General features: G+C 33.8%; 1 protein-coding gene across 1 annotated transcript in view; it reads left to right on the top strand.

The window, feature by feature from the left end:
- The window catches only part of UBA6 (ubiquitin like modifier activating enzyme 6), a 70,718-nt gene extending 56,268 nt beyond the window's left edge, over window positions 1-14,450 (top strand). The window contains exons 24-33 of the mRNA XM_043970855.1: window positions 16-67; window positions 167-230; window positions 2,996-3,065; window positions 3,963-4,034; window positions 5,727-5,844; window positions 7,661-7,854; window positions 10,165-10,292; window positions 10,750-10,837; window positions 11,159-11,253; window positions 13,307-14,450. Of these exons, the coding sequence (XP_043826790.1) occupies window positions 16-67; window positions 167-230; window positions 2,996-3,065; window positions 3,963-4,034; window positions 5,727-5,844; window positions 7,661-7,854; window positions 10,165-10,292; window positions 10,750-10,837; window positions 11,159-11,253; window positions 13,307-13,439 (1,014 nt within the window). The 3' untranslated portion in view covers window positions 13,440-14,450. The remainder of the gene's footprint in view (window positions 1-15; window positions 68-166; window positions 231-2,995; window positions 3,066-3,962; window positions 4,035-5,726; window positions 5,845-7,660; window positions 7,855-10,164; window positions 10,293-10,749; window positions 10,838-11,158; window positions 11,254-13,306) is intronic.
- The last annotated feature ends 978 nt before the right edge of the window (window positions 14,451-15,428 follow it).

Below are 15,428 nucleotides of genomic sequence, written 5' to 3'. Positions count from 1 at the left end.
TCTCTGACCCTCCAGGCTCTTCAGCTTCTTTATTGTTTTCCCCTGGATACACGGTTAAAAGATGGAAGTAAGTATACTGAGACATCTGGAGGACACTTTCATGTAATTCTTATTTTTTTTATTAATGGTTACCTACATTAAAATTCACTTTTTATGTCTTTTTTAGGTTTGTTTTGGCAGTCCCCAAAGAGGCCACCTTCTCCAATAAAGTTTGACTTTAATGATCCTTTGTAAGTATTGGACCACAGTTAACAGATGTAGTTTCTGCTGATATTGGCCAAACTGTGTATTACATGAGAGCAAAGATTCTCATTTTTTCTGTGCTTTGCAAAAATTTTACTTCATTGAAATTCTACTCTGCCTCATTAGGAGTAGGGAATTACATCTGTCTTCTTGAAGTTTATGCCTGTGGACCACAAGTTCTGGCCAGTTCCCCCAAGTTTTAAAGGTTTCCTATATGGACCTCACAACAGTTTTGTCTGTCATACAAGTACCAGCCTATCCACATTTAGAGAGATATATCACAGTGCATTAAAGGCCACAGAGTGAAATTTTTTTCAGCTATACCAACTAACAAAAACCATTTCCTAAAGTGTTAGAAAGGATTATGATCTCTGAGAATAATACTGCCCACATCAGTGAAATCTTAAATTTAAACTACAGTTAATTTTTTTTTTTTGTGGGCAATGAGGGTTAAGTGACTTGCCCAGGTCACACAGCTAGTAAGTGTTAAGTGTCTGAGGCTGGATTTGAACTCAGGTCCTCCTGAATCCAGGGCTGGGACTTTATCCACTACTGCCACCTAGTTGCCCAAAATTTTTTATAATATTTAATTACCAATCCCTTTATTGAAATATTTACTATCAAGTATATAAGGAATTTGTTCTTACTTAAAAATTATCTTTAGATTTATTAAGTAATTATCTTTAGTTAATACTTCAATATTTAAATAACCATATAACTACTCATTTCATGTCCTTGCCTTGGTTTCTTCAACTACTTTACAGGTTATTATGAGACCCAAATGGGATTCTAGAATCAGACTTCAATTTTGAAGATAACCTAAAGGTTATTTAGTCCAACCCCTACTCAAATCCTGAATACTATCAACAAATGTATTTGAAAACTTTTTAAAGAACATACGAGGTACTAGATGGAAAATAAGGTTACATTATATGTTTTCTAAGTTTATACTTCTCCTCAATTAGTAATGATCTACAGCAGACCATTAGTAAGAGAATGCCATTTTTATGTATTTGCTACTGATATTCCTCTTATTGGTAGTCTTTTGAAAGTTGTACCAACAAGAGAGTAAATTCTGATAGGTCCTATACACTAAAGGCTTCAGAATGGGTTGTATACCTAATTAAGGTTGGAGATTGTCATTATTGGGTTAGCAGTAGGATTATGAATCTTTCAGCCATAGTAACTTTTATAGATTATAAAAGAATTCTCTTTATAGAAATAATAGACTTTATTTTTTGAGCTACCAAAGAAACATTTTATACTTAAATAAATAACAAGGATAGTTTATGGATTTGAAATTAATTTAGAAGATTAACAGATTAGGGGATTCAAAAAAAGGTCTATGATTTAGCTAATATTCAAAAAGAGAAGGTTATGAGAATTGCATTTTTAAATGCCCATTTCATTTCTGAATCTATACATGTATTATGTGGGGACATAGTCGTTACCTCTTTACTGAACTGACCAATATAAAAAGGAAAAGTCAATGATATTTGTTATATTCAGTAAAACTGAAAGCATGGAATTTTAGGTTTGTAAAAGAGATTACATGAATATGTGGACTCATTCACCTGTTTATTTTGTTGGTATCGGACATGGTTTAGAAATCGAATGTACATTCTAGCTTCTTTTATGTTATTAGGAAATTCTTGATTTTAAGTACTTACAGCAAGTTCTCTTTAAGTTTTCTTACATACTACTAATCTAATACTTCTTAATGCCTCCCTATATCTTTTGGCTTCGTATTTCTTTATAGTTTTATATGCCCTAAAAATCTTTTGTAGCCAGAAAGTTGCCTTCTTCATGATTGTTTTAAATTCTAATGTTATCTACCACATTGTAATATAAAGTTGACTTTATGTGGAAAGAAAAAACTTGGGTGTGAATTTTGACTCTACATGACCTTGAGTAGGTCACACTTAATTGGTCTGGACCTCAGTTTCCTCACCTATAGATAATTTTAAAGGCTCATCCAGCTACAAACCTATGATTTTATATACTGGTGTTCCTTCCTTTGTTGGTTGCTATTAGTAAAGTGGGAAGGTGAGAAAAGAATTCTTAAACAAAGAAATAGGTAAATTAGACAAACATCTTTCATGACTCAAATTGTATCCAGTATGCTAAAAGATTTTTTTACCTAAAGGCTTATTATAGACTTTAAAAAATTATATTTAAAGTAGAATGTTTTAGATTAGATTACAGTTCATCAGTGCAAGAAGCATCTCTTTAGAAAACTATTAGAAAAAGAATTAAAATTGAATCCTTTTCTCTTTTTATGCAAGAAACCTACATAGGTGAGATAATTCTGTTTTGTTTGCCTTTTTACAGTTCAGCTGTATGCTTCAGCTTTTTTATTAATATCACTTTACAAATGGCCATATGAGATTAAGTTAAAAGCATGCTTATTTAATTTTGTCTTTGATATTCCATGAGGTAACATTGATTTTTCTAATGGGTTTGCAGTGTTTTCACAGTGGAAATTTTATGACTTTGAAACTTATGGGCATCGTGAGTTAGTTTTGTTGGTGCTTTAGAGAGTAGATATGTTATTTTCTTATTTACACTTGTGACTATTTTGACTTAATTCTATTAAACTTAAGAAAAATATTTCACAACAAAAATGTAAATACCTTAATTATGTAAGAATTGATGACATTAGTAGAACATTTTAAAATTGTAACAAATTGGGTTGTTACATTACATTGGCATTCTTCTAGCTTACTTTTTTCTTTGCTTTTTATTTTAACAGACACTTCAGTTTCGTGCAGACTGCAGCAAAGCTATTTGCTACAATATATTGCATCCCATTTACAGAAAAGGTGAGGTGCTATTGAAGTACAAGGGATATAAAATAAATCAAAATTTAATCAAGTACCAGCTTTTCTATAAATATTACATCAACTTGGTATCAAAATGATCCCATTCTTTTAAGAAACATTCTATATGTTACTTTGTTGTCCAGGCTTCCATATGAGGAGCTGAATAGTCTTGTGTTTCGAAGCAGAAGTTGAAATATATTTACTCCAAAGCTTAATAGTGAAATACAACTACCTAGTAAAAATCAGTTTATTGATTTAGTGGTATAAAATTTAATGCGGATAAGTAAAGTTGACATCTTAGATTCAGAAAGGCAACTTCAGAAGCATATGGAAAGGTAAAACAATTACCTAAATATTAACTCATCAAAAAAAAAAAATGTAGGCGTTTGGTAAAACTGCAGATTCAATGAGTCTTACCAACACTGCTATACCTCACGGGGGGGGGGGGGGGGGGGGGTGTCTCACAAAATTCCAAAAAAGCTGATTACTGAATACTCTTTAGGTCTAGGAACAAATTATACTAAATGACATAAATGAACAAAAGTCTTCCTAAACTTTAGTAGTTTAACTGCCACTAATTAAAAAATTCAACAGCCTTACTCATTTTCAGTTGAGCGCTTTACATAATTAGATTATCAGCTAGTTTATATGTATCTTTGGTTTGAAGAACTCTAGCATCATGGGGAAATAGTTGTTTGAAAGAAAATAAAATGTGAATGTCTAAAATGGATGCAACATAACCTAATCATTTTGCTTCCAAATGGCTGAAGTGCAATAGGATCTAGGGTTTTTTTTGTTTTGTTTTTCCTTTTTTGGTTTTATTTTGGAGAACCTTAGAATAGAGAGATGTGACTAGATTTTTAGATGCCATTTATTGAAATCATTTTTTTCAAACAGGATTTGTCAGTAGAAACTTTCTCCAGTATACTTTCCAATTTAGAAATTCCAGAATTCAAACCTTCAAACAAGGTATGTTTTAAAATATTCTCATATAATTGTTTTATTATTTAGTTTTTGGTTTGGTTTTTGGTTTTCTTTGCAGGGTAATGAGGGTTAAGTGACTTGCCCAGGGTCACACAGCTAGTAATATCTAGTGTCTGAGACTGGATTTGAACTCAGGTCTTCCTGAATCCAGGTCTGGTGCTTTTTCCACTGCGCCACCTAGCTGCCCCTATTTGTTTTATTATTTGAATTATTTCTAGCATGGGCTTTCCTGTATCATCCTTTGAAAAATCTCATAAAACACTATTATCCATCCTTAATTGGGTCTCTTCCATTTACCCTTCCTTGATCTCCAACCAGAAATAATCTCTCTTGTGATAAACTTTTTCTTTTTATTGTACTTTTACATTGCACCTGTTTTACACTTTATTAAATGTATATTTTATCCATCCTGTAGTCTGTAAGGTCCATGGAAATAGACTTTTTCTTTATATCCTCCAGCACCCAGAAAAATGGTAGTATGTAGAGCAGGCGGTAAACATGTATTGAATGAAAACAAACTCTCACATTCTGTCACCTTATTTTACAAAGGTGCATTTTGCCAGTTTCTGCCATTCACCTTATTTCCCATAGGATTTTGTTTTGAGTATAAGGAAAAAAGAAATTGATACTATAAGCTGGTGAGCTATATATTGAACTATAAGCTGGTGAGTTGCACAAATGCAAATTGGTGTCAGAACATGGTGTCAGAACAGAAATAACTACTTGTTGAATAAATCTTCCATGCTTAAGAGTACCCATGGAAAACTCTGAGACTGGATAAAAAGGTTTGGGTAGCCACTCCTCCCACACCTAACATCAAGGAGAAAGAGGAATCTTCTTTCTATAGAAACCAAGAAAATGCCTGCCCAAATTGTATTTAATAGTGCTATCCTTTCCAAACCCACTTATAAACTTCCCTTTATGATGATACCACCTGTTATCAGAAAAGCTTAGGAACAGGTTTATTCTAAGCACACAGCTTAAGTAAATATTTGTTTATTGGCTGATCTTAATCTAGCTTAGAACACATAAAGGATTTCTGTGGATTCTATATGATCCTATGAGGGGTTTTGTTACCTGTTATTATGAAATGAGAGGCACCAGTATGTATTGTATAAAGAGCTGGCCTCTAAGTCAAAACCTGGATTCTAATTCCATTACTGCACATTGTGTGTGTGACTGGGTAAGGCACCTCGTCTCTTTATGCTCTACTATGAATATTTTTAAGTTTTTTTTCTCGGTGAGGCAGTTGGGGTTAAGTGACTTAACCAAGGTCACACAACTAGTAAGTGTCAAGTGTCTGAGACCAAATTTGAACTCAGGTCCTCCTAAATCCAGGGCTGGTGCTCTATCCACTGCGACGCCTAGCTGCCCTTCCACTATAAGTATTAAATCAGATTCCAATCTATATTTATAGAAAGTTCCCTTTTTGGGAATTTCTTTATCATTAAAATGGCAGGCCTATTTTCTCCTGTGCCTCTCTAAAAATAATATGTAGATATTTGTTTGAGATTACTGATTGCAGTGAATGGGTTTACACTAAAATGGTTCCGTTTTTCTTTTCTCTATAGTTTCTTTTTTTTAACTTAAAAAAATATAGCAAACATATACTGTGGGAGCCAACTTCAGGCCCAGAAAGGTTTTAAATTAAGTATCTCTGTTCCCATATAAATTTAGGTCGTGCAGACGGATGAAACTGCAAGGAAACCCGACCATGTTCCTGTTAGTAGTGAAGATGAGAGGAATGCTGTTTTCCAGTTAGAAAAGGCCATAGCATCCAATGAGGCTACTAAAAGTAAGGAGTCTATCTTTATATAAGTAATTTTGACTGTGACTTTTTCTCTAAATAATACTGTTTCTACAGAAAGCCAAAAACATGGGATTTTATAAAGTAAGGTTTGGTAGCTATTAAGATGATTGTGCAACTAGGTGGTACAGTGGATCGAATGCTGGGCCTGGAGTCAGGAAGACTCATCTTCCTGGGTTCAAATATGGCCTCAGACACTTTACTAGCTATGTGACCCTTGGTTTCCTCATCTGCCAAATGAGCTGGAGAAGGAAATGGCAAATTACTTCAGTATCTTTGGCAAGAAAACCTCAAACAGATATGACTGAAATGACTGAACAGAAAAAACAACAAAAGATGATTATAATAGATCCATTCACTTTTAACCTTAACTGAATTCAGTAATTCCAATACTTGAAGAACTCTAATGCACAAATATAGCTCTTAAATATTTTACCTGATGAGCTGGCAAAGAGTACTCATCAAAAAGTATGACTGGAGTTACTTGAGGTTCCACTTCAGTCACTTTCCCTCAGGAAAAAAACATATATCTGTTCCTAGAAACAACCTCTTCTATACTCATGCCTTAGGTTAACTCTAGCTAAGAATACAAATCAAAAACTACAAACTTGATCAATAGCTGTCTAAAGCATAATAAAATCAGAACCCTTAAAATGATACTCTGATTTTCTAGTGACTCATCTGTTGTAGACTAGAGATAGGGCCACTCAGCCCATTCTTCCTTTATCATTTTTTTGGTTCTTATAATTTTTTGTCGTGAAAATGGCCCTAACATATACTAGTTAGGTGATCATAAGCAAATGACTTAACTTTCATTGCCTCATCCATAAAATGGGGATAATAAAATAAGTACTACCTACCTCACCACTCTTGTGAGGAAAGTACTTTTGTAAACTATATATATTTAAGTCTGATCTTGTTATAATGTTTGACTCTTACCCAGTACTAACCCAGTCTTTATGTTCAACAGTCCAGTGGTTAAAGTATATAGGAGAAGCCAGGTTTTTAGACACGGTTAAAGCCAAATCTTTAGAAAAGATTTACAGTCTTTTCTTACTGACTTTGAACTGCTTGATGAATAGTAAATATCCTTTAGAAATGCATCTAACATATACTCATTCCTTCTCCATACAGTTTTTTAAAAAGATATATGCTCATCAAACTTAGGACGACTTGCTTGAATGCTGCATGTTGATATAGTAATCCATGTCTATTTCATCATCATGACCTAATGGATACAGAGCAAGTCTGAAAGTCTTGAACCTGAGTTTAGGTCCTGCTCTAAATAGAGCACTTAACCTTAACCTCTCACTGCCCCAAGCAACTTCAAAATTCTAAATTGCCAAGAAGGTGCTAATGTGCACTGGCAGAGGAAGTTTCCTCATAAGAATGCCTTATACCAGGGGCAGCTAGATGGCACAGTGGTTAAAGCGCTGGCCCTGGATTCAGGAGAACCTTAGTTCAAATCTGGCCTCAGACACTTGACACTTACTAGCTGTGTGACCCTGGGCAAGTCACTTAACCCCCACTGCCCCACCAAAAAAAAAAAATGCCTTATACCAATGAAATCATAGGTCTGGTTAAAAAAAAATTAGATGCCATTTGCTCATGTCAGCACACAAAATTTGCCTTTGTATCTTCTAGTAACCATAGTTTCTGACTTTTCTCCCACCTTATCATTTTATATAAATTATCTTAAAACATAAAAACAAAAATATTTGAAAAAAAATCAGTTGTATTTGTTGCTTTTAAAATGTGGACTTCTGGATCTAGTTTTTTCTTTTTTTCCCTGACTTTCAATCAGATGACCTTCAAATGGTGGTGCTTTCATTTGAAAAAGATGATGATAGTAATGGGCACATAGATTTCATTACTGCAGCATCCAATCTTCGAGCCAAGATGTATAACATCGAACCAGCTGACCGACTGAAAACAAAGCGCATTGCTGGAAAAATAATCCCTGCTATAGCAACATCTACTGCTGCAGTGTCTGGTTTGGTGAGCATCTTGACCCTCTGAATGAAAACCTTTCTGACCATGACTTATTTACATTTTTAGGAAGCATGAATATTAATCTCATCTATTATAGAATTAAATTATGACTGAAAACATCTCAACAGTTTTCATATCATTTTGGAGATATTTTAGAATAAGAGAAGTGCTTCATATACTATAATTGACCTAATCACAACTCTATATCAGAATGATAAATGTTTTGGGTTTTTTTAAGCTTTTATTTAGTTAGTTTATTTTGTTAATGGGGATGCAGTGAATGAGTGAAACATCAATAATAGTTCTAAGGTTTGTAACCTGGATGACTAGAAGATGTTGTCTTTGACACTAATAGGGGAGTCTGGGAGAACAGTGAGTTTCGAAGATAAGATAATGAATTTCGTTTTGAATATGTTGATTTTGAGATGTCCTGTAGACATCTGCTGATGTGTTTCTGGAGCTCAAGAGAAAGACTAGGGCTAGCCATATGAATATGAGTCAACTGAATAGAAAAGATCGTTGAGGCCATGGGCCCTGATAAGTTCCCTGAGAGAGATCAGCACCCTAGTTTAATATTGTATTACAGATTTGTAAGCTATTGAAGAAATGAGAGAGAAATACACATATGATACAGAGGAATCATTTGTTTCTCCAGCAGTGTAGGGTGGAAAAGCTCTGGGTCATCCCAGAGAAACTTGAATCATTTTAGATGAATGTTTTTCTAAAATATAATACACACCATTCTGTCCTCTATGGATCCATAATCTCATTGACATGGACACTCTCTAATGTGCAGAGTGTAAACTATCCTTGTATTCTAATCTTGTGTGATTGTTTCATGTCATCAAAATGGGTCTTTTATACATGTCTTCTAATAAGTCCTCCATAGTGCTATACCCAATATGGTAAAGGCCTTCCTCTAGATTTCACCTTTGTTCTAAATTGGACCTGTAATTATATTAATATAGGAAATTTTTTCTACCAGAGCAGATCAGCACTTATGCCACAACTTAACAGTCAGGGAGTAAACCTGGGACCTAAAAGTTTAAGTGACTTGCCTGAGGGGTCAGTATGTGTCAGAAGTAAGACTTTATGTTAGATCTTAACTCTAGGGCTCTCTATCCACTCTGTCACACTACCTCCCTTCAATCACTTTTTTTTTCTTTAAGCATAATTCTAAATTGTTTTCTAGAGGGGTAGGACCAATTTATAATGCCTCCCGGTAGCATACCACTGTGCCTATCTTCTCACAGCCCATCAACATGGACTTTTTTCTTTTTTGTAATCTTTGACAATTTGCAAAGACCAACTCAATTTTAATTTGTATCTCTTATTAGTTATTTGAAGGAATCTTTTGAGTAATTAATAGTTTATAATAGTCTTTTGAGAACTGTTATCTTTGACCACTTATTGAAAAATGGCTTTCAGCTCTCTATATGTAATTCCATATATGTCTTGCATAACACCAAAACTAATTGGTATTGATTAAAAATGGGTAAGTAGACCAGTTGAACAGACTGGACAAGCAAGATGTAAAAGCAGTGTACAGTAATGAATATTAATGTCAATTAACCCTAAAACATAAACTGATAAGGGAAAGATTCCCAATCTGATGAGTATTAGGAAAATTAAAAAGCAATTTGGTAAAAAAATAAATAAATAAATTTATATGAGCATCTTACTCTGGAAAAGAATAGAATGGAGGTATCTCTCAGGTTCATGGTTAGGGGACAATTTATATCCAACAAGATATAGAGGATATCATAGAAGATATTACAGAAAACTTTTTTATAAACAATGAACAGGCACTTATTGGGCACTTACTATGTTCCAGGCGCTGTGCTAAGCAGTGAACACAAACACAAAGCAAGTGAAATTAGTGTGTGCTTTAAAGCAGCTTATATTTTGATAGGGATGACAATACTTATGGAGAAGGAAGTAGTCATTAAGTGGTCAAGGAGGAGTGTTTTTGTACAGGAGAGTAAGAAAGGATGATTGATTCTAGGAATGGTGGTTTTGATTTGATTATCGTTCTGATTTAGGGTCAGAAAGTATGGCAGTGAAGGTAGAGGATACTCATGTACTGCATGTAGTTGAAAATAACACAGTGGCTCTGGGTCTGGGAATGAAAGATAAGGTGAATGCTCACTATTCCAAAGGCTATACAAGTTACCTAGAATTGATTTTATTTTTGTTTCTGTTTTTCTGAGAAATACCTGAGATGATGGATGAGAAGAATGTAAAGTAATGGGTATCATAGTGTATTGTAAATTAAATATTATCTATTACTAAATTGGGTCTATTTCTTATATTCAGGTTGCACTGGAGTTGATCAAAATTGCTGGTGGCCTTCCATTTGAAGCCTATAGAAATTGTTTCCTTAACTTAGCCATTCCAATTATAGTGTTTACCGAGACAGCTGAAGTTAAAAAAATTGAAATCAGGTATGCAACAAGCAGGTGTTTAAAAAATAAAATTCTTCTATATTCTGAAAAATTGTTGAACCTCTTTCCCTTTACTGTCCTTTCTTCCACTAAATCCCATTTTATTCTTTAAAACTCCTAAATATGCAGAGAGCCAAAGAGATGTCATTCCTTTGATCCTCAATAGCACAATCTGTATGTGTGACAAAATTGAGCAAATTTAATTGTATATTCTTGTGATGTTCATTATTTCATATGTAAGAATCATATTTCCCCCACCTAGATATGATGTATAGATAACAGAGCTCTAGACTGAGAATCAAACATTAAAAAAATATTCAAGAAGTAGCTTTTCCTTCTCTCTTACAATTATTTCTAATTGTTAACAAAAGATAAGTACTGCAAATTGAACTTGTATTTTTTATTAAAAAGAAGCACAATAAACATCCTAAACATTTTGTTTTCTTTTTAATAACAGAAATGGAATAACATTTACAATCTGGGACAGGTGGACTATTCATGGAAAAGAAGATTTCACCCTTTCAGATTTCATAAATGCTGTCAGGGTAAGACCTTCAATTTCCTTCTGATTCATCCTATTGGGAAATTGTTTGAGGAATAGATAGCATCTTCTATTGAGAGCACTTATCCTCACTTTTATTTATGCTTCTTTTTCTCTATAAGATTCAAAAGTAATGGTTTCAGTCATGTTTCAGATAATCTTCAGCATTTATCTTGCCTTTGCCACAAATTTGTTACTTTTCAAGACATATGAACTCTGTAGTCCAATATCTGGTCATAAGGCTTAACAGTTTTAGTACTTAAAATAAATATCTATACATTGGTGTGGTCCATTTTTTTAAAAAAAATTTTTTTGATGTTCACAGGAGAAGTATGGAATTGAACCAACAATGGTGGTACAGGGAGTCAAGATGCTTTATGTTCCTGTAATGCCTGGTCATATAAAAAGATTAAAGTTGACGTAAGTATCAAAATGTTTAACCCCAAAGATCCACCAGTATTAAAATCTTGGCTTAGATCCATACTAAGCAAATGAAGATTTTCTAACACCAATGCAATCATACCAGTACAGTACTGTATGTAGGCACACCTTAAATGTATTAATAATTTTCTGTATTAAAAGTCAGTCTTCAAAGAAGCAACAAGTATCTTCCCCCATGTAAAGCTCGTTGATTTTCTTAAAACAAAACTCCTTTCCAAAGTATATGGTAAAAAAAACAAAATGCAAGAACTGAATTGTAATTCACAGAAGTGTTCTATTTTGATAGACCAGTTAAATTAGCTTGAATTCTTTCCACTACTACCATCTTTAATCCTTGTTGTTTCAGTTTTAATGACTGTCTGCTTTTACCCTCTTGTGTCACATTAGGGGGAAACATTCCATCTTATTTCTAGTTATTAACAAATAAATGCTATAAAAGAAGTTGCCACATCTATGTGGGCTTAGTGCTATAAATGTCTGAAGTCATATGGACAAGAGCAATAAGGATCCAACAGTCTGGATTTGGGAAGGTACTGACCCTTTCAGATTTGCACCCAAAACTGCTGAAACTAATTAAGTGGGCAAAAGGCTGCAGACTTTCATTTTTGATTTTAAAATTTTTAACTAGTTAATATTCATTATTGAAATTAGCAAAAACCATTCAACTGATGATAAATTATGTAGTTGGTGGCATTAACAATTTACTACAAATAATGCACAACAAAGAGATGTCTAGATTCAGTTCAGGTGAACAAACATTTATTGAATAATATGTGCAGGGCACTGGACTAAATACTGGAAATATAAAGTCAAAAAGGAAACAGGCCCTACCCTTTAAGGATCTTATTTTTCTGGGCTTTATACAGCATGTAATCAATCAATAAGTATTTATTAAAGTATCTGTCTTGTACCAAATACTATGCATTTATATGCACTAGGCATATAAAGAAAAAGTTTAATAGTTCCTGCCTTCAGCAAGTTCACATTCTAGCAGGAGACAACATGAATACGAGATTGTTTTGTGAGGGAGGACACTGGCAGTTGTAGGAGGATCAGAAAAGACTTCATGTAAAAGGTTGCCCTAGATCTAAATTTTGATGTAAACCAGGGATTTGAGGAGGTAGAAGGAGGGGAAAGCATTCCAAGCATAGGTGACAGACAGTGAAAAAGCATGGAGATGTCATATCTGAGGAATAAAAGAGACCAACCAATATGACTATTCCACCGATTTGGGAAAAGGCAATAATGTGTAAGAGTAACCTGGAAGCACTGTGAAACAGTTTTAGATTTGACTTTCGGAAAAACTTCTGGCCTTTAGGGCAGAAGTGTCAATTTTTCAGCCAGTTTCCTGGAGGCCCACCATGTTGTAATTGAGAAATGTTTAATAAAATAAATAAAAACACAGTACAACATAGATAATGTTCATTTGTGCTTTTCTAAGTCAATATGCAGCTGGCAGCAGTTATCTCTATTTGAATTTGACACCACTGCTTTAGAGCCAAAATGGACAAATATAATCCTTTTTTACCTGACAACTCTTTAAATGATTGAAAATAATTATCATGCCGTCATAGGGAATATGAAGTCACGTGCTTCAAATTCCATTTGATTTCCTAAAGAATTCATTGGTGGGGGGCAGCTAGATGGCACAGTGGTTAAAGCACTGGCCCTGGATTCAGGAGTACCTCAGTTCAAATCCAGCCTCAGACACCTAACACTTACTAGCTGTGTGACCCTGGGCAAGTCACTTAACCCCCATTGCCCCGCAAAAAAAAAAAAAAAGAATTCATTGGTGACCTTAGAATAGTGTGTGTAGAGTGGTGATGAAACAAATTGTAAGAGGTTAAGGAGTTGGAAGGTAAAAGAGTAGAGACAGAAGTTACTATTTCTAAAAGTTCTTCAATGAAAGAGAGGGAAAAAAATATGGCAGATCATCTGGGTAGCAAGATATAAGGAGAGCTTTTTTGTTTTGTTTCTAAGAGTTGTTAATGAGTACCTTTATATAGAATCAATCTTTGATTTTTCTTCATAGAATGCACAAGCTTGTGAAACCATCAACTGAAAAGAAATATGTAGATCTTACCGTATCATTTGCCCCAGAAAATGATGGTGATGAAGATTTGCCAGGACCCCCAGTAAGATACTACTTCAGTCAAGACGATTGACAACAATTTGAAAATCACTCCAGGACCACTTCTTTTGATAGGAGTGTACTTAGCTTGAGTAACTTTTAAAAGTCACAATACGGTACTATGTATTTCTCTTTAATGAAGCCTTAATTTAAAAAAGAAAGAAAATTCAGTAGGAAACTGCACTGAAGAACTGTAAAACAGAATTGAATTTATTGTACACTTGTCCCTATTATCTTCATACATTGGTCTGGTCACAAGAATGTCATTTACAGAACTGGAATGCCGTTTTATGACATTTACCACAACAGAAATATATGTATTATTCTGAGTGAATGAAAACAGGAAGAATATATTTATGTCATCCTTTTCAAATGCAAAAAAGGTCTAAGGAAGTAACAACGATCAAGAATTGAAAGTCTTACAAAATGGAAATAGACAAGCTGCTTTTTGGAATCATTTTTTTGTGGACTTTGAAAATTTGAGACATGTTATTTCTATGTTTGTTCTAGTGTTTGTTTTGTTCCAGTACGTCAAATGATTAGGCTTTGAAACTCAAACACCAACTATTTTGTGGATGTCTTAGAAAAAAGACAATTTATAATTGTGCAGTAAAAAAAAAATTCTTTTTATGAGCAGCACTCCTCTGCTTCTTGTAAGGGGTTTTGACCAGTCTGTTACATCATCATCATCATCAGCACAGTTAGTTTTTTATCTGCCCAACCCATAAATCAGGCCTTCTCTTGAAAACACCAGTTTATAAACTGTAAGATATGGATCAGGTGAGGTTTCCTATTGACCTAGACCTAATAATTATGCTAATTCTGAAAACTACCTATAGTCTATGTGGAGATTAAAGGGAGTCGAATGGAAAACATAACTAATCCTGATTCTTAAAATGTCAGATGTTTTATAATGGTTTTTATTGGGAATTCACTAAATCTGATTTCCTCTACAGCCCATCAAATCTCTAGGAGGCTTTAGAAGAAGAGCATCCTTGCAAAGGAATAGAAAATTATAATTAAAATGTAATACTTTTAACATTTATTCTGATTATGAAAAGAGAATCTGTTATTTTATTGCCCATTCCCAAGACCAGGTGGACTGGGATAGATTTTTCTAAAAGCCCTAATCAACATAAATTATATTTGTTGGGACATAACAGATAGAAATGCGGGTACTCTCTTTAAAATGATGAATTATTCAGCACTGTAAAGTCAGTGAGGTCAGTAAATAATTGTTAACTTCGGAATTATCATGCAGTCTAAAGCAACCAACAGTTTATAACATCATTGCAGTCATTTTGCCGTTATGTTTCCCTCCTTGCTACCCTTTGCGTTCTTCAGTTTGTCAATATGAGAAGATTATTCAAGATGCCTCATTTAAAAATACCAAAGATAGATATTAAAAACTGGATTTTTGCATCATTTAGCTCATATTGTTCTCCAATTTAGTGCATTTACTAAGGGATATCATTTCCTCTCTTTATACCACTTATAAATTATTTCACTGATTTTGCTTGTTAGAAAGATGAATTTTGGATTTTTTTCCTTTTTTTAGGATCTGCTCTCATAAAAATATCCACTTTGCCAGATATGTGAGCAAAAAATGTCTATCACTGCCTAAGTCTCTATTGCTATAAATGGGGCAGGGTAGTCAAAGAAAAACTAGAAGTAGCTGTTTTTAAAATCATCAGTATTTTCAGTATTTTTCATGGTTCATATCCTATTGCTTTCTAGTCCAAATGAAATAATAAATTGCTTTTCATATTTTAACATATTCAGAGGAAGTCCAAAATCCTGTGATTTATTTTGTCCCCAGTCCATAAACTTTAAAATAAGACTTTGTCCTTGATGCCACGCTCAAATTTGTTATGAGACAGTACTGAGAGTTTTCCAGGAGTTAATTTATGCAATTAATGGCTATTGATACCCATGCATTTATTTATTTGTAATTTGGAGGCCTGAGTGGTTTCCATCTCATGGTTACTTTAGGTCTAAACATGTAACTTTTCTATCAATGCAT

The sequence above is a fragment of the Dromiciops gliroides genome, chromosome 6 (genome assembly GCF_019393635.1).
Source record: "Dromiciops gliroides isolate mDroGli1 chromosome 6, mDroGli1.pri, whole genome shotgun sequence".
NCBI lineage: Eukaryota > Metazoa > Chordata > Mammalia > Microbiotheria > Microbiotheriidae > Dromiciops > Dromiciops gliroides.
This window is presented reverse-complemented; position numbering and strand designations above follow the sequence as displayed.